At 44.6% G+C, this 23788-nt stretch overlaps 1 protein-coding gene across 4 annotated transcripts in view; it reads left to right on the forward strand.

Annotated features, from left to right (window-relative positions):
* The window catches only part of SPECC1 (sperm antigen with calponin homology and coiled-coil domains 1), a 212290-nt gene that overhangs the window by 113186 nt on the left and 75316 nt on the right, over nucleotides 1-23788 (forward strand). For all 4 annotated transcript variants that reach the window (XM_055576420.1, XM_055576422.1, XM_055576421.1 and 1 more), the window contains one exon: nucleotides 21986-23562. In XM_055576420.1, coding sequence (XP_055432395.1) covers nucleotides 21986-23562 — 1577 coding nt within the window. The remainder of the gene's footprint in view (nucleotides 1-21985; nucleotides 23563-23788) is intronic.

Raw genomic sequence — 23788 nt, forward strand, 5'->3', positions numbered from 1 at the left:
ACACTGCAGCCACCAGACACCCTGGCGCTGGGGTCACAGGGTGCACCCAAGCCACACCTGCCAGGACCTGGGTCTTGCTGCAGCCACCACAGCTGTGTAGTCCTCGCTGTGCAGCGGGAGTTCCCAAGTCAGGGTCCAGAGCAGGCGCACACAGTGGCAGGTCAAGGGGCCTCCCCGGCTACAAAAGGAAGGGTGGCAGCTGAGAAAGCAAATGTGATGTTCTCAGCTTATTTAAGGGTAGGTAGGCCCTGCCTTCACTTGAACAAGAGTCATCAACTGTGGACATCCCCAAGCGTACAAGAGAAACGTTGACAAACTGGTGGTCGGAAAGGATGCCAGGTCAGTTCCTGCCAAGATGACTCATCCCAATGACTCTGGGCCAAAGAAGGGTGTTTGCAGACGTGAAGGATTTATGTCCCCTATTTGAGCAAATGCTCACATGTCCAATGAGACATGGGCATTGGATCAGTAGGAAAAGCAAGGAGGAAGGTGAAGAATTTAGGAAACAGTAGTGAGCCTGCGGAGAAGGCAGTGGCACCCCACTCCAGTACTCTTGCCTGGAAAATCCCATGGACAGAGGAGCCTGGTAGGCTGCAGTCCATGGGGTCGCTAAGAGTCGGACATGACTGAGTGACTTCACTTTCACTTTTCACTTTCATGCATTGGAGAAGGAAATGGCAACCCACTCCAGTGTTCTTGCCTGGAGAATCCCAGGGATGGGGCAGCCTAGCAGGCTGCCGCCGTCTATGGGGTCGCACAGAGTCGGACACGACTGAAGCGACTTAGCAGCAGCAGCAGTGAGCCTGACTGTGTGGATCACAGTAAACTGTGGAAAATTCTGAAAGAGATGGGAATACCAGACCACCTGACCTGCCTCTTGAGAAACCTATATGCAGGTCAGGAAGCAACAGTTAGAACTGGACATGGAACAACAGACTGGTTCCTAATAGGAAAAGGAGTACATCAAGGCTGTATATTGTCACCCTGCTTATTTAACTTATATGCAGAGTACATCATGAGAAACGCTGGGCTGGAAGAAGCACGAGCTGGAATCAAGATTGCCGGGAGAAATATCAATACCCTCAGATATGCAGATGATACCACCCTTATGGCAGAAAGTGAAGAGGAACTCAAAAGCCTCTTGATGAAAGTGAAAGTGGAGAGTGAAAAAGTTGGCTTAAAGCCAGAAAACGAAGATCATGGCATCTGGTCCCATCACTTCATGGCAAATAGATGGGGAAACAGTGGAAACAGTGTCAGACTTTATTTTTCTGTGCTCCAAAATCACTGCAGATGATGACTGCAGCCATGAAATTAAAAGACGCTTACTCCTTGGAAGGAAAGTTATGACCAACCTAGATAGCATATTGAAAAGCAGAGACATTACTTTGCCAACAAAGGTCCGTCTAGTCAAGGCTATGGTTTTTCCAGTGGTCATATATGGATGTGAGAGTTGGACTGTGAAGAAAGCTGAGCGCCGAAGAATTGATGCTTTTGAACTGTGGTGTTGGAGAAGAGTCTTGAGAGTCCCTTGGACTGCAAGGAGATCCAGCCAGTCCATCCTAAAGGAGATCAGTCCTGGGTGTTCATTGGAAGGACTGATGTTAAAGCTGAAACTCCAGTACTTTGGCTACCTCATGTGAAGAGTTGACTCATTGGAAAAGACCCTGATGCTGGGAGGGATTGGGGGCAGAAGAAGAAGGGGATGACAGAGGATGAGATGGTTGGATGGCATCACCAACTCTATAGACATGAGTTTGGGTGAACTCCGGGAGTTGGTGATGGACAGGGATCCCTGGCATGCTGCGATTCATGGAGTTGCAAAGAGTCGGATACGACTGACTGACCTAACTGAGCTGAAGTGAGCGTGAATCTGGCAGCAGGAAACACAGTGTACACAAGTAGAGTATACTAACGCGGCTGAAAATGCATGAAGTGTAAAGTAGGATTCTTGAAAAGAAGGATTATTCTCTCGGGGAGAATATAGGTAACAGCTCAGAACTAAAAACTTTAGCCTACCTCAGCAAAACCCAGGATTGCGGCTGGGGGCGTTCAAGACATTCAGATGTAAAACTACTGTGAAATGAATTTTGTCTTTGTTGGCATGTGATTGGGTTCATAGTTACTTAATTTTGATGAAAGTGTGGTTAGGACTGTTAACGATGGCTGGTAATCACGAACACAATAGAAAAGCTAGTATTCCCCCAATAACAGGGATTGAGTATGATAAGAGGTGAGCAGGCCACAGAGGAACAGCAGTACTGGAAACACAGAAACAGCCTCAGTAAGTACTCTTAAGCCAAATCCATCTATTAAAAAGAGAGAGATAGCAATATTAGTGTCAGACACAGAGGAATGCAAGAACAAAAGGGTTGAACAGGACAAAGAGTGATATTATACGATAAAAACCCCGAATACCATCTTTAATCTTTAATCTTTAAGCAACAAAATAGGTAGAACAAATACTGGGGATAAAAGAAGAACTTAGGTTAAAAAAAAAAACATGTTATGCCAAGAGATGTTTATTATGTGTCTTTTCTAACATGAAGGGCCAGGGGGATGAGATGTTGATTTGGATGCCCACGGGAATAGCTGGGCAGCGTGAATATGTGAGTTCCTGGTGTAAGACAGCAGAGATGACAGTATTGCAGAGGAACTGGAGAATGCATGCCTTGCCTGAAGGCATTGAGAGTCATACATTTTAAAGCACTTTGCCAGCCAAGCAAAACGTATCTGTACCTTGCAGGCTGCCAGTTTTCAAGCTCTGAAACAAAAAAAGCAAAGCATATAGGTTATAAATAACACACTGAGAAAGTGTATACATTCTTCTAGACCTGGGATTATTTACAGAAGTTGATGATGTGCTTTCTCACAGAAAACAAATAGTCGAATATAAACATTGTGATTGTATTTGCAATAATCTGTCATCGTAACCCAATGAATTTGTGGTTAAAAAAAAAAAGGTGATTGTTTTAAAAACTGCCTTGGAATTCAGAGACACTTTAAAAATATTCTCTGCGCCAAAAGGAAGTCAAGCCAGAAATGACAAATCATCTAGAGACAAATGGAGGGAGGAGAGTATTGTAGCAAAAAGCAGGGATTAGAACTAATTCCATACTCAGAGGAAAATGTATAATCATAGATGCTTTTATTAGTATATAAGGAAGACTGAAATTGTGTGAGTGAAATATTCAACTTATAAATGGGAAAAAATAAAAGAGAAATAAGTTAATAATGATAAAGGTTAATAATGAATGAAATAGGAAGCATAAAATGGTAAAGAAGATAAGGCCAAACACTAATTCTTTGAAAAGGCAAATAATGGAAATATCTCTGATTAAACAAAAAAAGAGGAAAAATATTTAAAATGAGTAAAGGTCTACTGCTATAAGTATAAAAATGAAAATTTCAGTCTACATTTGAAAAACTGAAGGAAAAGGATGAATTTCCCTCAAAATATAAATTCACAAACCTGTTCCTAAAAAAAAAAAAAAACAGAAAACTTGAAGTGTTATCACTAGTGTTTAACATTGTTTTGGTATTAATGCAATTAAGCAAAAACATCTTTTGGTTTAAATATTAAAAAGAAACAAATTAGAACTAAGAATAAGGGAATTTGTGATTGTATGTAAGATAAATATAAAAAGAATAATAGGTTTTTTCTATATTAGCAGTAACTGATTAACCCTGGAAATTGAAAAAAATAAATCACAGGTGCCATAAAATATCTAGGAATAATTTTATCTAGAATATTATAGGCCATAAAGTAAAAATAAAAAGTATTCAGTCTCATTGTTAGTTCATAAAACAAGACTTGATATAGGAACTATACTGTGTTCCAGGGTAGACAGATTTAAATATTATGAAATTATTAATCTTTCAAGCCTGGATATGAGAGTAGTTTCTCCCCAGAATTATTTCTAAGGAAAAAAGGAAGCTCCTTACACTCAAACCTTACAAAACATAACATTTTTAACTGGACATATCCTTAATTACTTTGTTCTGAATAATTAGGTACTATTTGGGGAAGGCAGACTAAAATAACCTCAATCTGATTTAATTCTAAATTTATAATTATAGAGGTGGCTTAGAAAAAAGGGAGACAGATTTAGTATTTATGCCATGAGATATGATCTCAGAGTTACATGTGTTATAGATTGTTGAGGCCTTGAAAAATTGTATGACAGCACAGTAGGCGGTTAGGTTGTAGACATAAACATACTCACAGGAAGAATTGTTTTTTAAGAATTGACCTGAGGGTCTTCTCTGATGGTCTTCGGGCTAAGACTCTGAGCTCCCTTTACAGGAGGTCTCGGTTGAATCCCTGGTCGGGGAACTAGATCCCATATGCCACAACTAAAGATCCTGCATGCCACAACCAAGACCTGGCACAGCCAGGTGTTATTTTAAAAGAATCGACCTGATATCATGCAAATATGTATTAGTATAAAATTTTCAGTGGCAGCATGGTACTGTCACTGGATTCAAAAAGCACTGAATCTCACACGGCTTTGATGGTTCTCTTGCAGATTGGAATAGATGGTTGAAAAGTAGCTCTAGTTGTGATGGAGACGGTGATACAGAACATGCTTGTGACAAATCTGGACAACCTTTTTCTTGAAATGTGAATATGGGGTCAGTTTTTCTGGATGAATATATTTTGTTTGGGATTTTCATTTCTTTGGCTGGGCAGCACAGCATGTGGGATCTTAGTTCCCCGACCAAGGATCGAACTGCTTGTCCTGTATTGGAAGCACAGAGTCTTAACCACTGGACTGCAAGGAAAGTCCCTGAATGAATATATTTTATATAATATGGTCTTAAATATGAACATAAAATAGAAGTTTAATGTATCATATGTATTATATAATTCAATTAGGCATTATATATAATTATAATACATTATAATACAGTATTAGAGGGTTGGGCTTCCCTGGTGGCTCAGTGCTAAAGTGAATCCCTGCCAATGCAGGAGACGTGGGTTCGATCCCTGGGTCAAGAAGATCCTCTGGAGAAGGAAATGGCAACCCACTCCAGTATTGTTGCCTGGGAAATCCCATGGACAAAGGAGCCTGGCAGGCTACATTCATAGAGTCTCAAGGAGTCGGACAGGACTGAGTGACTAAACAACAACATAATGCAGTAACACATATAAATATGTAAAGGACATTTTATATAGATATATGGAATAAATACTACATATTAAATATTTATAATATATGAATTAAAGATAGGGATCTGCCTCCTTTGTCTGCAGCAATAAAAAGCTTACTCAAGTTGGTCAAGGAGCTTGTATTCTGTCTTTTTTTTTTTTTTGCTCTTTGGGACGTGGGTTTCTGTCACCTTATATTCAGAGTCACTCTACATTAGAATTAAATTTGGCTGCAAGGACAAAAGACCAGCCCCCCAAATAATAGAGGTTGATACAGTCCTGAGTTTATTTCTCATGTAACAGTTTGGGTGGGGGTGTCCAGGCTGCCATGGAATGTAGGGTGCTGGGCCTTGGCCCACTGTGTGAAACCCTAACCTCATGATCCCAGATTTGACACTCACATTTCAGGCATAAGGATGGAGGAAAGGGGCTTAGTTAAGGAGAGCTTCCAGAAAATACTTGGTCCATTGTCCAGAACCCAGTCACCCAGCCACACCCAGCTGCAAAGAGGTTGGAAAGCCCTACTTCTGAAGCCATGTGCCCAGTAGAAATTCGAGTAACTGAGGAGGAGAAAGGGAAGGAATTCTGAGGCACAGCCAGCCTCTGCTTATAGATATGTTATAATCTGGGGGGATAATGCAGGATGCCCTGTGTACCTGAGGTCAGCCTAGAAACGAACAAGGAAGAGCCAGTTGCCAAAGGGGGTAGGGGTCCAGATCAACCAGAAACAGCATGATCAGCAATTAAAGGACAAAAAGGAAAGAAAAGAAAAAAGATACTGAACATCAGTTGCACCGGAGAATGGACGTCAAACGCAACTGTTTTTCACCCATCCAGAAGAATAATAGCTTCCTGTGCTACTCAGGGACTAGAGAAACAGTTACTCCCGTGCATTGGCAGTGGCAGCGTGAATGATGGCAGTTTTTTTGGAAAGCAGTCTGGCAGTAGCTGTTGAGATTGAAAAATATATGTTTCTTCTGACAAAGCAGCTCCATTTGGGGGGGTTTGTCTTCTAGATGTAAAAGCAGCACTACTCAAGTATGCAGTGAATGTAGGAAAAGTTTGTCAATTTCAGGACTCTTTTTTTTATAGTGGCCCAAATCTAGAAACAGTGAATAAATTGCAAGACATCATTCTTAGGATGTATTATATTATTAAATAGAGCAGCGAAATGTCTTCCCACTTTCCTGGAAGGCTATAAATGCTTGTATTCTAATGAGATGAAATAGAATTCACAAAAGAGTATTTGCAGCTTTATGTCATGTGTGTGTATATCATGAGCCCAAACAAGAGACTAAGCTCTTTTGTCTCCACATGAAAGAATGCATTCTTTCCATGTCTCATATTTCATGTCAATGGCTCAGGAAAGTAGGGGGTTTTGGTTATTTCAGTTTTAGAAAGAGCGTTGTTATCTCTGTATGCCCTTGCATGTGTTAATAGTAAGGAAGTGGGACCATCTTGTCCAGGAAAGTGCAAGCCACCCAGAGTTGTGTGCCTAGCAAAATGGACTTTACCAGTGTCTTCGTTGTGCCTTAGGGACTACCGGACCATCAGGAAGCTGGCTGTTGGCTTCATGTCTAGGTGGCACAGTGAACAGTTTAGGGAACAGGCGCACAGTTGGTGTGTTCCTCTTCATAAGATGCAGCTCTGTTTCATCTACCTGCTGGGGTGCTCCGACCACTAGATACAACAGAGGTGATGCCGTGTGACCTCTGTGGCTGGGCTACAAGAAGCCATGAAGGTCCCCTGTTTTCAGAAACAGGGACGCTGGGAACCCTGAGCCCACCATGCTGCGAGGCTATATCGGGACTCCCACCAGACCCAACTGAGCTCCCCACTGCTGGGCCATGGGATTGAGCCAGCCCAGCCTCAGCCACCACCCCTCCTGAGTTCCTGCCCCACAGAACCACAAAGTATAACGGTTGTCTAAAGCATTGAAGTTATGGGTGACTTGTCCTGAAACAGTGGCACAAGCTATAATCAAGATGCTTGGAGAAATACCAACAACCTCAGATATGCAGTCAGATATGCAGATGATACCACCCTAATGGCAGAAAGTGAAGAGGACCTAAAGAGCCTCTTGATGAGAGTAAGAGAGGAGAATGAAAAAGCTGGCTTAAAACTCAACATTAAAAAACTAAGATCATGGCATTCAGTCCCATCACTTCATGGCAAATAGATGGGGAAAAAGTGGAAATGGTGAATTTGTATTTTCTTGGACTCCAAAATCACTATGAACAGTGACTACAGCCATGAAATTAAAATACTTGCTCCTTGGAAGGAAAGCTATGACAAACCTAGACAGCGTATTAAAAAGCAGAGACATCCCTTTGCTGACAAATGTCTGATAGTCAAAGCTATGATTTTTCCAATAGTCATGTATGAATGTGAGAGTTGGACCATAAAGAAGGCTGAGCACTGAAGAATTGATGCTTTTGAACTGTGGTGCTGGAGAAGACTCTTGAGAGTCCCTTGGACTGCAGGGAGATCAAACCAGTCCATTCTAAAGGAAATCAACCCTGAATATTCATTGGAAGGACTGATGCTGAAGCTGAATCTCCAGTACTTTGGCCACCTGATAGCCAAAGAATTGACTCATTGGAAAAGACTCTGATGCTGGGAAAGATTGAAAGCAGGAGGAGAAGGAGGGGACAGAGAATGAGATGGTTGGATGGCATCACTGACTCAGTGGACATGAGTTTGAGCAAGCTCCAGGAGTTGGTGATGGACAGGGAAGCCTGGCCTTCTGCAGTCCATGGGGTTGCAAAGAGTCAGATACAACTTAGTGACTGAACAACAACAAAGTATTAAAGTTATGGGAAGACTGGTCCTGAAACAGCAGTAACTGCAGCATGAGGGTTTGGTAAATAGTAGCATAACTGTGACAGTGGTCATACTCTCAGGGCACATGAACCATCCTGGATCTGATCCCAGCTATGTGTTGGATGCAGGTAAGTGAAATCGCTCAGTTGTGTCTGACTCTTTGTGACCCCATGGACTGTAGCCCACCAGGCTCCTCAGTCCGTGGAATTCTCTAGGCAGGACTACTAGAGTAGATTGCCATTTCCTTCTCCAGGGAATCTTCCGGACTCTGAGATCGAACCTGGGTCTCCTGTATTGCAGGCAGATTCTTTGCCATCTGAGCCACAGGGGAAGCCTGCATGTAGGTAAACCATTAGTAAACAAGAAAGGTTTGCCTAGTTATAATCAGAACTCTTAACTATCCCACTTGGTCTTTTTTTATTTAACGTTTTATTTTTAAGTATTACATATGCATAATACTTTTAAAATACTCATGCATATGTGCTGAGTTGTTTCAGTCATGTCCATCTCTTTGTGATTCCATAGACTGTATCCCTCCAGGCCCTTCTGTCCATGGGGTTTCCCAGGCAAGAATACTGGGATGGGTTGCCATCTCCTCCTCCAGGGGATCTTCCCAACCCAGGGATTGAACCCTGATCTTCTGCATTGGCAGGTGTATTCTTTAGCACTGCATCACCTGAGAAACCCAGTGTTATGTATATGTATTATATATTACACATTATATGCACTAAAATGTATGGCAAACAGTATACATTTTAAAAAGTTTTATTGAAGTATAGTTGATTTACAGTTTTGTTAATTTCTGCTATACTGCAAACTGACTTAGTTATACATATATATATTCTTTTCATATTCTTTTCCACTATGACTTATCCCAGGATATTAACTATATTAATAATAGTTTCCTGTGCTGTATAGTAGGACTTCGTTGCTTATCCACCCTATATGTAGTAGTTTGCTTCTGCCAGTCCCAAACTTCCCCTCTGCCCACTCGTCCCTCCCCTTGACAACCACAAGTCTGTCGTCTGTGTCTATGGGTCTGTTTCTGTTTTGTAGGTATGTTGACTTGTGTTGTATTTTGGATTCCACATGTATGTGACACCGTATAATATTTGTCTTCCTCTGTCTGACTTACTTCACTCAGTATGACAATCTCTAGGTCCATCCATGTTGCTTCATATAGGATTATATCCTTCTTTTTATGGCTGAGTAATATTCCATTCTGTGTGTGTATATATCTCTCTCTCTCAATCTTCTTTATCCATTCATCTGTTGATTCACAATTTCCATTCTTAATTGATGCCTACTATCCCCTGCTGATGGATGTGAGAGTTGGACTGTGAAGAAAGCTGAGCACCGAAGAATTGATGCTTTTGAACTGTGGTGTTGGAAAAGACTCTTGAGAGTCCCTTGGACTGCAAGGAGATCCAACCAGTCCATTCTGAAGGAGATCAGCCCTTGGTGTTCTTTGGAAGGAATGATGCTAAAGCTGAAACTCCAGTACTTTGGCCACCTCATGTGAAGAGTTGACTCATTGGAAAAGACTGATGCTAGGAGGGATTGGGGGCAGGAGGAGAAGGGGACGACAGAGGATGAGATGGCTGGATGGCATCACTGACTTGATGGACATGAGTCTGAGTGAACTCCGGGAGCTGGTGATGGAGAAGGAGGCCTGGCATTCTGCGATTCATGGGGTCGTAAAGAGTTGGACACAACTGAGCGACTGATCTGATCTGATCCCCTGCTGGGATCTGAAGCCTTTTTTGTTTATTTGCTTTGAGCTGGAATAAACTGTGCCATTTTCTCTGTGTTGCACTCCAACACTGATGTACTCTACCAGGAAACTTACCCAGCTCTGCTCAGACCACGAGACGAACACTTTCTGAAACTTTGGTGTCTGCGCCCAGCATCTCCTTCCCTCTTCTTTGAGGCATTCTCCTTGCCTGATTCACCATTTCTCCACTTCCAGCAGGTCAGCTGATCCCTTGGCCTCAGTGAGTCAAGGATGGTTCAGACCCTCAGATCGAGATTTGAAGAGACATTGTCAGGGCTTCTGGGAGAGAGAGTGCTCTTCATTGGATTTGGGATGTGCAGACATGAGGCTTGAAGCTGCCTGAGGCATACTGTGGCCACGAGGCTGATGTGCCTATCCAGGAAGCAGATGTGAAGGCTGGAGAGAAACAGGCCCCAGGGACATCTTCCCACTGAGCCGACCTGAAGTCAGGCTGTGCCTGGACTTCCAGTTCTGCAAGCATTTCCTCTCTTCTTATGACTGCAAGCTTAAGTTGGGTTTTCTGCTGTGAAAACTCTGAGTGACCACATCTGCAGCATTTTGAGATTTTTGAAACAGCAGAGGGACTTTGCTCTCTCAGAGGCAGAACTCAGTCACCGGGCCGTTCATCCAGTGACTGGCCCCAGGACCTGGGAGGCTGGGCCGGAAGGGTTAAGGATGTCCTGCTTCAAGAATAGAAGGCCAAGGGGGATGAAAGTGGGTCTCAGATGTTCAGACATCATGGGGGACAGGAAAGCCATTTGTTCTTCATGGTTCCAGATCGTTTCAGAACTGGAACCCACATGTGTCATGTGAACCAAGACTGCGTTCAGCCAGTTGGAAAGAAAGAAGGATTGTCTGGCTCTTTGAGCTGCTCAGCAGTGGAAGCAGCTGATGCCGTGTTCAACGTAAGAGCTTAAAATAGCAACGGAAGCTGGATGCTGTCGATACTACTTTGCATGAAAGATCAGGCCACATGATTTCTGTGTCTTCCAGTTCTGAAATAACACTGGTGCCTCCTTAGGGCTTTCCACATGGCTTGGCTCATAAAGAATCTGCCTCACAATGCAGGAGACGTAGGTTCGTTCCCTGGATCAGGAAGATCCCCTGGAGGAGGGCATGACAACCCACTCCAGTATTCTTGCCTGGGAATCCCATGAACAGAGGAGCCTGACAGGGTACAATCCATGGGGTCGCAAAGAGTTGGACATGACTGGGCAACAAGAATAGCTATCAGAAGACATACTTATTTTATGACCGTTGGGCAAAATGTGAGGCCTGTCAGACTCATTTTCCTTGTCCAAAAAGTGAAGCTAGCAATGTGTTGCTAGCTGACTTTTGTGAACCTCATATATTATGTAGGAAATGCTTTGAGAACCAAAGTGCCCCACAATGTAAAGAACTGTTGTAACTGCCTACGTGGTGAACTCCAGTTTGAAGAATGTGGGCAGCGCCTTAAAGTTCTTTGTATGTTTTGACCTATGGGTGGTTTAAAAAAAAAGAATAGAAAAGAAAAAAGTGATGCTATTTCAAGTAAATAGGATTCAGCTTGCCCAGTTGACCTAATTCTCTTGTTGCTCCACTCGCAAATTCAGGTAAATTTAATCCCTTATAATGATGGAACTTGGAAGTTTCTCAGTGACCACTGTGAGATAAAGCCACGTGTCTCATTTCAGAGAAGTATTAGTGTTTAGTCACTCAATCATGTCAGACTCTTTGTGACCCGCCGCAAGGACTGCAGCCCACCAGGCTCCTCTGTCCATGGGATTCCCAGGCAAGAATACAGGAGTGGGTTGCCATTCCTCCTCCAGGGGATCTTGCCAACCTAGGGATCGAACCTAGATCTTCTGCATTGGCAGACAGATTCTTTACTGTCTGAGCCACCAGGGAAACCCCATTTTAGAGATTTAGAGTTAAATAGTGATCCAGGATGGGTCATTCTACTCTGCGTCAGGCCTCATAGAGTCCATCTTTTCCCATCTCTGCTGCCCAGGGAGGGGCAAGTCTTTGCTTTCACCACAGCTCCACCACCCCCATCCTCCTCACTCAGCGTTTGCTGCCTGGAGACACCGAGGGTGCTGGGGGATTCCTGTGTGGAGGTGCTAGCCCTCGGGTCAGGTGGGAAGGCTGGCATTTGACCTGCACAGTGGAGCCGAAGGCCCACGTGGCCTGCAGAGCAAATCCCAGGCCACTTGGGTCTCAGTGGAAACCAGCTGCCTCTGCCCCTTTCAGCCAGCCTGCTGGAGCAGCCCATCCAGCGGTGGTTTGCATTCTGGCTCCTCCTGGAGGTGATGAACTGAGCGCCATGTGGGCCGCCTGCAAGAAGCTCTTCTCCAAACACTGCTGCTTTGTCTCCTGCCCCATCTTGCTTTGAACCCAACACAGAGTGGCCACTGTGTCCTCCCTCAGGCCAGAGCCCCCTCTTAATGTTAGGGGTCTTTTGTTTAGAAGCCCCCTGGTTCTAGAGCTCCGTGCGTGGTGGCCGAGGTCCAGAGTGGGTCTTTGGGAAGAAGAACACAGATTTACGGGTGTTTTTTAGACTCTACCCGAGTTGCTGACCAAGGGGACCGTGAGCAAAATTAATTCTGTGTTCTGGAAAAAGAAAAAGGAAGATGAGACAAAACATGTATCTGGTTGCAGAAATCGTCTCTGAATGTGGGCTGTACTGGTTGCCTTTAGTGAAGGAAGCAAGATGAGCAAGTAGTTTGGCTCACTTGTGTGTATTTTTTTCCTCTGTTTGCTTTGCAAAGGGAGTTTCCGTGAACTTTAATGTGAGGAATGTGTGAATATTTAGGAAGAACTATTGAGACTCTGCAAAAGGCAGCCCAGGGAAATACTTCCTACCACAGGTGAGGTGGATCTGGAGATGCGATAAGAGACCCAGTTCCTTATGGCAGAGCTTGAGTTGCCTCAGGCTTTCCTGTTTTATCTCATTTGTTCTAAGTCCAAAGGACCATCACTGCCTATAAAACCAGCTGCAGATTACTGGCTTCCACAGCGTCCACAAACACTCGCATTTCTTTTCCTTAAATCTTATTAACAAAGTAGGAGATGCACTGGTTAAATAGTGAAATAGGGCAAGACCTTTACTATGAAAGGGCTTCCCTAGTGGCTCAGTGGTAAAGAATCCGCCTGCAATGCAGGAGATGCGGGTTTGATCCCTGGGTCAGGAAGATCCCCTGGAGGAAGAAATGGCAACCCACTTCAGTATTCTTGACAGAGAAATCCCTTGGACAGGATCCTGACGGGCTACAGTCCATTGGGATCACAAAGAATTAGACACGACTTAGCAACTGAACAACAACAGGGAACTTTAGATCCTGCATGCTGCAACTAGATACAACTAGAGCCAAATAAATAAAAATCCTCCCCGCCCTGCCTATTCCCACCCCCTTCCTTTAAAATCCTGGCAATCACTGATCTTTTCAGTATCTCCATAGTTTTGTTTTTTCCAGAGTGTCATATGTTAGTGGTTGGAATCACACAGAATGTAGCCTTTTCAAATTGGCCTCATTCACTTAATCATATGCATTTAAGGTTCTTCTGTGTCTTTTCATGGCTTGACAGCTCATTTCTTTTTAGCGCTGATTAATGTTCCACTGGCTGATGTACCACAGTTTAGCCATTCACCCACTGAAGGACATCTTGACTGCTTCCAAGTTTTGGCATCTATGACTAAAGCTGCTATCAGTATCCACTTAGAGGTTTTTGTGTGGATGTTAGTTTTCAGCTCATTTGGGGAAATACCAGGAAGTACAATTGCTGAATCCCCTTCATGGATTACAACCTTGTTGTGTTGAAGGGGCTTGTGTAACTCCATGAAACTATGAGCCGTGCTGTGCAGGGCCACCCAAAATGGACAGGTCATAGTGAAGAGTTCTGACAATATGTGGTCCTCTGAAGAAGGAAATGGCAACCCGCTCCAGTATTCTTGCCTGGAGAACCCCATGGATAGTAAGAAAAGGCAATAAGATATGATGTCAGAAGATGAGCCCCCTAGGTCAACAACAAGAACAACAACAACAAAGAAACCACCTATCTGTCTTTGCAAGTGGCTGTACAATTCTGTGTTCCCACCAGTAGAAGTACGACTTCCTGTTGCTCCACATCCAGACCAGCATTTGGTGTTGTGTTTAGGGCTTTCGCAACTCTAAAATTGGTGTGCAGTGGTATCTCCTTGTTTTAATTTTCAATTCCCTGATGATGTATGAGCATCTCTTCACCTGCTTATTTGCCATCTGTTTATCTTCCTTGGTGAGGTTTCTGTTCAGATATTTTGCCATTAATTAGGTTGTTCATTTTCTTATTGTTGAGTTCTTTGTGTGTTTTGGCTAACGGTCCTTTATCAGATAGGTCTATTGCAGATTTTTTTCCTCCTAGTCTGTGGCCTGTCTAATCATTCTGTTGACATTGCTGTTTTTTAGTTTTTCACATGTAGACACTTTGTTGACCCTCACAATGATAGGTGAGAATTTAACTCATAACCTTTTGCCTCCTCCCAGTGTCATATCACTGTTTTTAATTCCTTTCCTGGTTACCTCTTTTATTTTAATAATGTAGTTCATCTTTTTTTCTTGTTTTGCCAACTATATTTAGTCTCTTTGACTCTCCATTTATGAGATGAGGTTGGAAATTGTCACAACCCTTTCTGCCAGCTTTCTTCACCTGGTCTTCTACCTCTCAATTTCTTCTATTGGTACTTTAATTTTTTTTTTTTTTTTTTTGCTAACAAGGATGATAGTATTCAAATGTTCTATAAAACAGTCTTTCCTACTTTGGTATAGGTAAATTTAAGTAGTACTAATGTTATTATGACTACAAAGATAGGCTTCTGAGAAAGACTGAGGATAAAAGGAGAGAAGAGGCGGCAGAGGATGAGATGGGTGGATAGCATCACTGATTCAATGGACATGAACTTGGGCAAACTCTGGGAGATAGTGAGGGACAGGGAGGCCTGCGTGCTGCAGTCTATAGGGTTGCAAACAGCTGGACATGACTTAGGGCCTGAACAACAGCAAGATAGGCTTCCCTGCAGAGTGCAGTCATGTGCTATGATTTTGTTACCTTTATGCAGTTTCTTGTTTTTGTGAGGTTTCTGTTTTTTCACTATTTTTATTATAGCCTCACTCCCCCAGCCCCCCCGACTCTTCTTCCAATGAGGTGTTCTATTAAAGAAACCTCCCTTCTTAGACACTTTATCCTCTCAACCCAGCATGGACTTGTTCTCCAGACTTGCTCCATGGACACCATCTGAGACTTCCCTTGACTGCTTTCTTCTGATAAGGCCAGGCTTCCTGGATGACTCATCCTCTTCTGTTTGGTTTGCTTGTTTTCCTAGAGCACATCTTTGAATAACTTCCTCAGAAAAGGTGTTGGCAGTTTTAATTTTCTGAGTCTGTGCATGTTTTGACATGTGTTTTCTACCTCTCTAATTGATTTGCAGTTAGGTTGGGTATAGAAATCTAGGTTAAAAATCATTTTCCCACAGAACTCTGTAGGCATTTGCTTTGTTGCCTTCTAGAATTCAGTATTGCTAATACTGGGTTGGCCAAAAAGTTCATTCAGGTTTTTCTGTAACATCTTATGGAAAACCTGAACAAACTCTTTGGCCAACCCAATACGTGATGATGGCCAGGCTCGTTCTCAGTTCACACCCCTTCCCCAAACTTTTACACATTCTTGGTGTTCTGAAACTTTAAAAATATTTATCTATCTCCTTGTGGATCTATTTTTTGTTTTGCCTGACATAAATTCCATTGACACCTTCCTCAAATTTGGGGAATTGCTCTTTGATTATTTCCTTTGCTCTGTTTCCACTCATCTGTAGTTCTGGAATTTCTATTAATTGATTATTTGATTGCCTGGTTTGGCCCTCTATATTTATCCTTTCAATTTTCATCTTGTTTCCATTTTCTTGTACACATTGAGAGAATTCCTTCATTTTGCATTGTATTCCTTCCATTGAATCTTTTAATTTGACAAACATATTTAAACTTTGTGAGAGCTAGAGCTTTTTCTATTACTTTTTCATAGCATCCTGGCCTTGTTTTAGCGAATGTGTGTAACCTTGAATTTCAATGGTGAGACCTGCCCTGAGCACCCTATGGCCATTAGCCTTCTTTCTCATCAGCCCCTCCATGTACTCCTGGGCCTTTACACATTGTTCACACTTTCCTAGCTTTTCTTTCTCCCTTTTATCTAGTTTGAAATACTTTTGTGATAATTCAGTTATGCTTATCAAGTGAGTAGTTTGATGTTCATATGTTGTCAGAGGAGAGATCCATATAAGAGAGTTGATATGAGAGTCATCAGAATACAGGTGGTGTTTAAGCTCATGGGATTGAGTAGAAGCACCAGGAAAATACTTGTAATAAGAGAAGAGGAATGGCCCAGGACCTGGATCTGAAGAATTCCAGCATGCAGAGAGTGGGAGGTGGGGGGCCACATGGGGTGGCTGCTGAGGTCAGAGAGAACTAGGTCAGTATGACATCAGAGACCCATGTCAAGAAGTCCAGCCCTGCTGAGAGGATTGGAAACACCCACTGCATTGGATGTTGCAGTGGAAGCCACTGATAAGCTCAGCAGACACTGTTTGATTGAGTAATGGGAGTGGGCAGAGGAGGGGATGAGGGGGAAGAAATGCAGACAACCTGGAAGTGCATTGCAGGGCCGGATTCTGCTGGGACACGTAGGGACAGATCAGAGACTAGCTGAAGGAAGGTGTGGACTCAGATACTCTTTTTTTTTAATTCTTAAAAACTTTTATTAGAGTCTAGTTGATTTACAATGTTAGTTTCAGGTGTAAGTAAAGTGATTCAGTTGTATGTATAAATATATCTATTCTTTTTCAGATTCTTTTCCATTATAGGTTGTTATTAATACAAGATAGTGACTACAGTTCCTTGTGCTATACAGTAGATCCTTGCTATTTATCTATTTTATATATAGTGGTATGTTTCTGTTAAGCTCCTAATTTATCCTTCTGCCCCTCTCCCTTGCTTCCCCCTGGTAACCATAAGTTTGTTTTCTATGTCTGTGAGTCTATTTCTGTTTTGTAAATAAATTCATTTGTAATTTTTTTTAGATTCCACATGTAAGTGATATTACATGATATTTGTCTTTTTCTGTCTGACTGACTTCACTCAGTATGAAAGTCTCTAGGTCCATCCCTGTTGCTTGTTGTTTCTCAGTTGCTAAGTCATGTTTGACTCTTTGTGACCCCATGGACTACAGCACACCAGGCTTCCCTGTCCTTCACTGTCTCCCAGAATTTGCTCAGATTCATGTCGATTGAGTCAGTGATGCTATCCAACCATCTTATCCTCTGCCACCTGCTGGTCCTTTTGCCTTCAGTCTTTCCCATGTTGCTACAAATGGCATTATTTTGTTCTTTTTTATGGCCAAGTAATATTCCATTGTATATATACACATGGGGCTTCCCTGATAGCTCAGTTGGTGAAGAATCCACCTGCAATGCAGGAGACCCCTGTTCGCTTCCTGTGTCGGGAAGATCTGCTGGAGAAGGGATAGGCTACCCACTCCAGTATTCTTGGGTTTCCCTTGTGGGTCAGGTGGTAAAGAATCCACCTGCAATGCGGAGACCTGGGTTTGATCCCTGGGTTAGGAAGATCCCCTGGAGAAGGGAACGGCTACCCACTCCATTATTCTGGCCTGGAGAATTCCATGGACTGTGGGGTCGCAAAGAGTTGGACACGCTGAGTCACTTTGACTTTCATATACGCTATTCTTTATCCAGTCATCTGTTGATGGACATTTAGGTTGTTTCCATGCCTTGGCTCTTGTGAATAGTGCTGCAGTGAACACTGGGTGCATGTGTCTTTTAACTGAAGAGAATTGAGGATGTTTAAATGCTGGTTAGAAGGATCCAGTGGGAAGGGAATGACATTTCCACAAGTCACAGGTGTATTGGGGACCCTGGGGACACTGGCAAGAGCTCAGTGAGGGTTGTGGGGAGCAGAAAGGTGCAAATGATGAGTACGGTTGGCTGTGGCTGGTATGCGTGACCTTGAAACCACAGGAAGAAGTTTGACGGGAAATACATACAGAGTCTGGAATAGAAAATGAGGCTTACTTAAGGGATATGGATCCAGAACATCTTACAGGTGGGGGAGGCTGGAACCAGAAAGACCTGTGAGAATGTTTCAGAAATTTCAATGGAACGTTCCAAGGACCTGGACTAGAGTCAGACTGAAAGGAAAGGAAAAACATGGAGACCCTCTCAAAGCTAATTAATACATCTGGGTGACTGCCTGGCTGGTTACAAAAAGAAAGGAGGAAGGAGGCTTTAAATATGTTCTTCTCTGATGGGGGAAACTGAAAGATGGCTGGTACCACTGTCAGAATATTTTGTGACTGCAGAGAGCAAAGATTCTCAAAAATGAGCCACCAGCCAAGAGCGGAAATGGATGAGGAGTCCGGGGAGATTAGATTTGACAGTAAAGAAATTACTGGAATTTTCCAAGAAAAAGGTTACAAAAGGACTTCCCTGGTGGCTAAGACTCTGTGCTCCCAGTGCAGGGTGCCTGGGGTCCATCCCTGGTCAGGGAACTAAGACCCCCACATGCCGCAACTAAGACCTGGCACAGCCAAGTAAATAAAAATAAATATTTTTTTAAAGTGTATTATCTTATTTTTTTAAAAAGGTTATAAAGAGTTATAATACAGAATAACCTGGTAGTTTTAGATTTTTAGAGATAGAATGAGCGAATCTGCTTGTGTTAGGAGACCAGGCAGGCAGCATGCAATCTGGTGAATTGTGTGTCTCTGTAGAGCAGGACTCGAATCCTCGGTGAATAAACGAAAGGTTAATGGTTTACTTCAGAATGCCACCCTTTCCCCCCACCTGACACACATCACACAGAGCAGCCCCAGGAACAGATTCTTTGGGTAAGATGAGGAAATCAGAAAGAGACTGAAAATGTTTTATCTTCAGCTCATGAGAACCACTGCTTAAAACCTTATCAATAATTTAAATGACTGCACTGTTGTTTATTTTAAACATGCTTTGTTCTATGGAAAGATTTTTTTCCCACCCCATTTTCTCTCTGTGTATTGTTATGATAGGATTTTTCCCTTTTTTTTTTTTAAGTTTTATTGGAGTGTAGTTGCTTTACAGTGTTGTGTCAGTTTCTGCTGTACAGCAAACTGAATCAGCCATTTGTATACATATATCCTATCTTTTTCAGATTTCCTTTGCACTTAGGTCACCATAGAGTAGTTCCCTGTGTTCCCTCTTTCTTACTTTGTGGCATAAATATAACGTAAAAAAGAATCAGGAGAACTACTCACTGTCGACCAGCTCAGCACTCCCTGTCCTACATGTCCTCTGCCCTCCTCCTCTCCCCTCCTTGTTCGTGTGTCTGTGACACACACTTTGATGCACCTGTGATCAGCCACAAGATAATACAGTTTCTCCTCTGGTTTGTGAAATGTAACATGTCAAACATGGTTTAAAAATATTATTGTATTAGGCAGAGCTTGCTTTTATTTTAACTTCTTACAGCCAGACAGCTATCCTCGGCACAAATAAACAGTGATCAGAAGAGGAAAGACGCAAGGGTGCCTGCCACGCCAGGCCCCGCCCATCAGCCTAGGCTCTAGCCACCCCGGCTGTCTCCCTGCTCAGCTTTCCTGGGCTGGGGAACCTGCCCAGGCTGAATGGCTCTGAGCTGACGCCTCTGAACTCAGTTCTTGAAGGAGACTGGGAGGAAGAACCCTTCTGGTTTATGACGTGGTAAGCTGGGGGACTGCACCCCCCACCCTGCCAATGGCCGTGATGGGATGTCTTGATGCAGAGGGGGAAGTATTACCACTTTAGTTTGGTCCAATGATGAATTTTAGCAGCACTCTCAACTTATGCTCAGCTAATGATAGTTTCTGAAAAGATGTGTCCAGAGATGGGAAGAGCCTTTTAAAGAAGGTAAGGAGGCAAGTACACTGATTGTCAAGTGATGATGAAGCAGCGAGAACCAAAAAAAGAACAGATGTTATGAAAGTACAGCTGGGTTGTGTGCTTTGTAATCCACAACTGGATATAATTCATAAATGGACTTGGGTTTGATGTCAACAAATTCCTAGTAGTTTAGATAAGGCATAAGTAACACCCAAGTGGCAGACAGACTGAGACTGTCAGCCAGAGGAAGCAGTGAAGCTGCCACTGCCACGATGGCAGAGGTGGGCTGCTGCTGTCCACATCATTCTTCCCAGTCAACAGACAGCTGAAAGGAGCCTTGCTTTAGTGGCATTATCAGGAATGCAGATGCCGTGACAGTAGGTCCTGGATATTCAGTGTTGCATGTCCTCACTATCATTAGGTTGAAACTTTAGTTATCCCTCAGTTTTCATTCCAGTCCTTGCCAAGGTTACTTCACTCCAGAAGACTGGTGTGATGAAAAGGTTTATTGCTTAGTGATTTCAGTCTTCACTTTACAAGGGCATTTAAACACATCTTTTCTTCACTGAGCATTTATTGTGGTGTACCGGAGGCACCAGGACACAGCCATGCATCACACGTGTGTTACCGTGCTCTTAGCTTTCTAGTAACTTAATTTGGAAAGTGAAGTGAAGTCGCTTAGTCGTGTCCGACTCTTTGCAACCCCAAGGACTATAGCCTGCCAGGCTCCTCTGTCCATGGGATTTTCCAGGCAAGAGTGCTGGAGTGAGTTGCCATTGCCTTCTCCAGGGGATCTTCCTCATCCAGGGAACAAACCTGGGTCTCCAGCATTGTGGGCAGATGCTTTACCCTCTGAGCTACCAGGGAAGCCCTGGTAATTTGGAAAGGTTAACTTAAAAACCTGAGTCTTATTCTGTGTGACTACGACAGCTTAGCCTTCATCATGTCAGTGTTTTAGAGGCATCCGGCCGTCAGACACTCAGCAGTGTCCACCGTCTGCCTCCACATCACCCCCTCGGATTCTGGGGCACTGGGAGACAGTTACTCATGACTTAGTGGCTGTCTTGGCAGTGGGTTCAGAGCTGTTTCACCACAGTGGTTCCTGCTTCTGCCTCGGCTGGCTGGGGCCTCTGCCAGGCTGGGGATGTGTCCTTGCCCCCCACCCTCCCTACACAGCAGAGGCCTCCGGTCCACAGTCCATTGTTGTGTAACTTGCTGCAGTCGTCCTTGATTCATCGCACATCTTTGAGTTTGTGAGACGTGCAGATTTTTCATTTTATACTTTAACCTCCAAGGTGGGTTTCATTTTGGAGCATTTAGGAGACTGATGTCTGAGTTTTCACCCCTAGATTTTTTTTTTTTTTTTGACATTTTCCATAGTAAACAGTATAAGTTAAAATTTAAAATGTAGTATAGGTGAAGGTTAAAAAATAACTGGGGTAGTATAGATGAAAATAAATTCCTTACCTTACATTTTCTGTCGTAAGTTCTAAATTCTGTATCATTTCCACATTATGTAAATCTGTTTGGCATTGAAAACCATACTGCAGATGAATGTGCTGGGCCCTCATCGTGTTGGTTCTTGTTTCTTTGTGAATACAAATGAGCACAGTATTCCCACTTTGTTAAAAACAATAGGTCATTGACTCAGATCAGCCTGTGCCTAGTACAATATTATTTGGGTCTTCTGATTTCTTCATGAAATTTGTTCAGTCAGAATGCAAATGATACATTTTTTGAGTGTTTATTTAAGAATTCACAGCGATCCTGTATTTTGCTTAGTTGCCAGAACTGTCAATTCAGTTATTACGTTTCAAGTTACAGAAAACCTAGTTTAAGGTGACTTATGAAAGGTGACTGTTGGCTTGTGTGGTTGGAGGGCCAGCCTCAGGGTGACTGACCCACAGCTCCGCAGCGCCACTAAGAGCTTGGTTCCTTCTTTCTTTGCATCCTCACCTTCCTCCTGCGGTGATGGTTGCCGGCCGTCCCCAGACTCACCCGCGACCAGTATGTTTAGACGCTCACCCAGGAACCTCTCTCCTAGTGTCTCGTTGACCTTGACTGTGGGGCTGGTGTGTGCTTTGAGCCAGCAGCTGTCGCTGGGGACAGGGTGATCCTGAGTAGCTCAGCATGGTGTCAGCTCTGCTGAAGCACAGGGCTGGGGGCAGGGGTTCAGAAGCCCCAGTTGGAGCTGGGTAGGTACTTCAGGGAGGATGCAATGGAGGAAGAGTGGCAGCCATGCTGCCCACGTGCCCTGAGAGCTGAAGTTACTGGGTTTCCTTCATAAAAGTGCTCGCTTTGTTTCACTGGTTTCTTCTCTCTTCAGGGGCCCTGACAGCCACCAAGAGGACAGGCATTCCTGCCCCTCGAGAACTTGCCGTCACTGTCTCGAGAGACAGAACTGTGCCACGCGGTCCCTCCAACTCAAGGAAAGTGACCACCAGCCCCACCTCTTCCAGCACGCCCACCCCCACCAAGCACGTGCGGGCTGCTCCCCCAAGACCCCGGCCGGAGCATGAAGGTGCAGAGAAGGCTGTGCTCGAGTCCCAGGTCCGGGAGCTCTTGGCAGAAGCTAAAGAGAAAGACAGTGAGATCAACAGGCTCCGAAGTGAACTCAAGAAATGGATGGAGAAACGGACTCAGGACAGTGAAGGCGGGGATGCTTTGGACTCCAGTGTGGACGGAGCATCAGTCTTGCCAGGTGACTCGGAACCTTTGATCCGAGCCCTTGAGGAAAAGAACAAGAGCTTCCAGAAAGAGCTCGCAGAGCTCGAGGAAGAAAACCGGGCCTTGAAAGAGAAACTGACTTATTTTGAGCATTCCCCAGATTCAGAGAGGGGAGCAAGTCACACCGGGGACAGCAGCTGCCCGACGTCCGTAACTCAGGAGTCCAGCTTCGGGAGCCCGACGGGGAATGAGGCGTTGGGTGAAATTGATGTGTACAGAAAAAACCCACATGAGGGTGCCCTGCGGACATCAGGCTCTTCCAGCAGTGATGTCACCAAGGCCTCCTTATCCCCGGATGCCTCTGACTTCGAACACATCCCAGCAGACACCCTGGGGCCCCTGTCCCCTGTTGGGAGCCTTGTCAAGAGCTCCAAGTGCTCGGCAGCTGGCAGCTCCCCGAACACAGCGAGTGAGCTGTCCTTGGCGTCCCTGGCAGAGAAGATCCACAGGATGGAGGAGAACCAGCACAGCACGGCCGAGGAGCTGCAGGCCACGCTGCAGGAGCTGTCTGACCAGCAGCAGATGGTGCAGGAGCTGACGGCTGAAAATGAGAAGCTGGCGGACGAGAAGACGCTCCTGGAAACGTCCTTCCATCAGCACCGGGAGAGGGCGGAGCAGCTGAGCCAGGAGAATGAGAAGCTTATGACCCTCCTGCAGGAGCGTGTCAAGGGCGAGGAGCCTGGCGCCCAGGAAGGCAAGATCCTGGAGCTGGAACAGAAGTGCACAGAAATCCTGGAGCAGGGCCGCTTCGAGCGTGAGAAGCTGCTGAGCATCCAACAGCAGCTGACATGCCGCCTGCGCGCCGTCGAGGAGGAGCACCGCAGTGCCTTGGAGCTGGTCCGGCACCTGCAGGAGGTGAATGGGGAGCTGACCACCCGCCTGGAGCTGGAGCGGCACAGCGGTGGCCCCACAGCTGAGATCCCAGCAGCTCGTCAGCTTCCCGTGGAAGGGCTCCAGGTAGAGAACGGGTCTTTGCAGGCCTCCCTGGAGAACGAGGAGCAGAAAACTGGAGGGGCCAGCCCCCTAGGGCCCATGGCTGAGGGCTGCGATGTCCAGGAAATGCTGACTGTGGCTCGAGCCGAGAAGGACCAGCTGGAACAGTCCTGCTCGGAGCTCAGGCAGGAGCTGCTGAAGGCACATGGGGAGGTGAAGCGCGTTTCAAGCCTGCTGGCCAAGGTAAGGAGCTTTCTCTCCGCTGGAGTTTGCTCATCCTTATCTGCTTGGCCCTCCTCGGCCTGAGAGGCACAGGGCACAGAGGACCAGGTACTCAATTACATTCACAATCCAGCACTCTAGCCTGAAGATCTGTCAGAGTCCACACAGACCAGGCATGCAGAAATGAGACACCCCAATTTCTGGCTACAGTAGCGGAATGTGTCATGGGGATACAGTGAGTCTGATG

The sequence above is a fragment of the Bubalus kerabau genome, chromosome 4 (assembly GCF_029407905.1).
Source record: "Bubalus kerabau isolate K-KA32 ecotype Philippines breed swamp buffalo chromosome 4, PCC_UOA_SB_1v2, whole genome shotgun sequence".
Taxonomy (NCBI): Eukaryota; Metazoa; Chordata; class Mammalia; order Artiodactyla; family Bovidae; genus Bubalus; species Bubalus kerabau.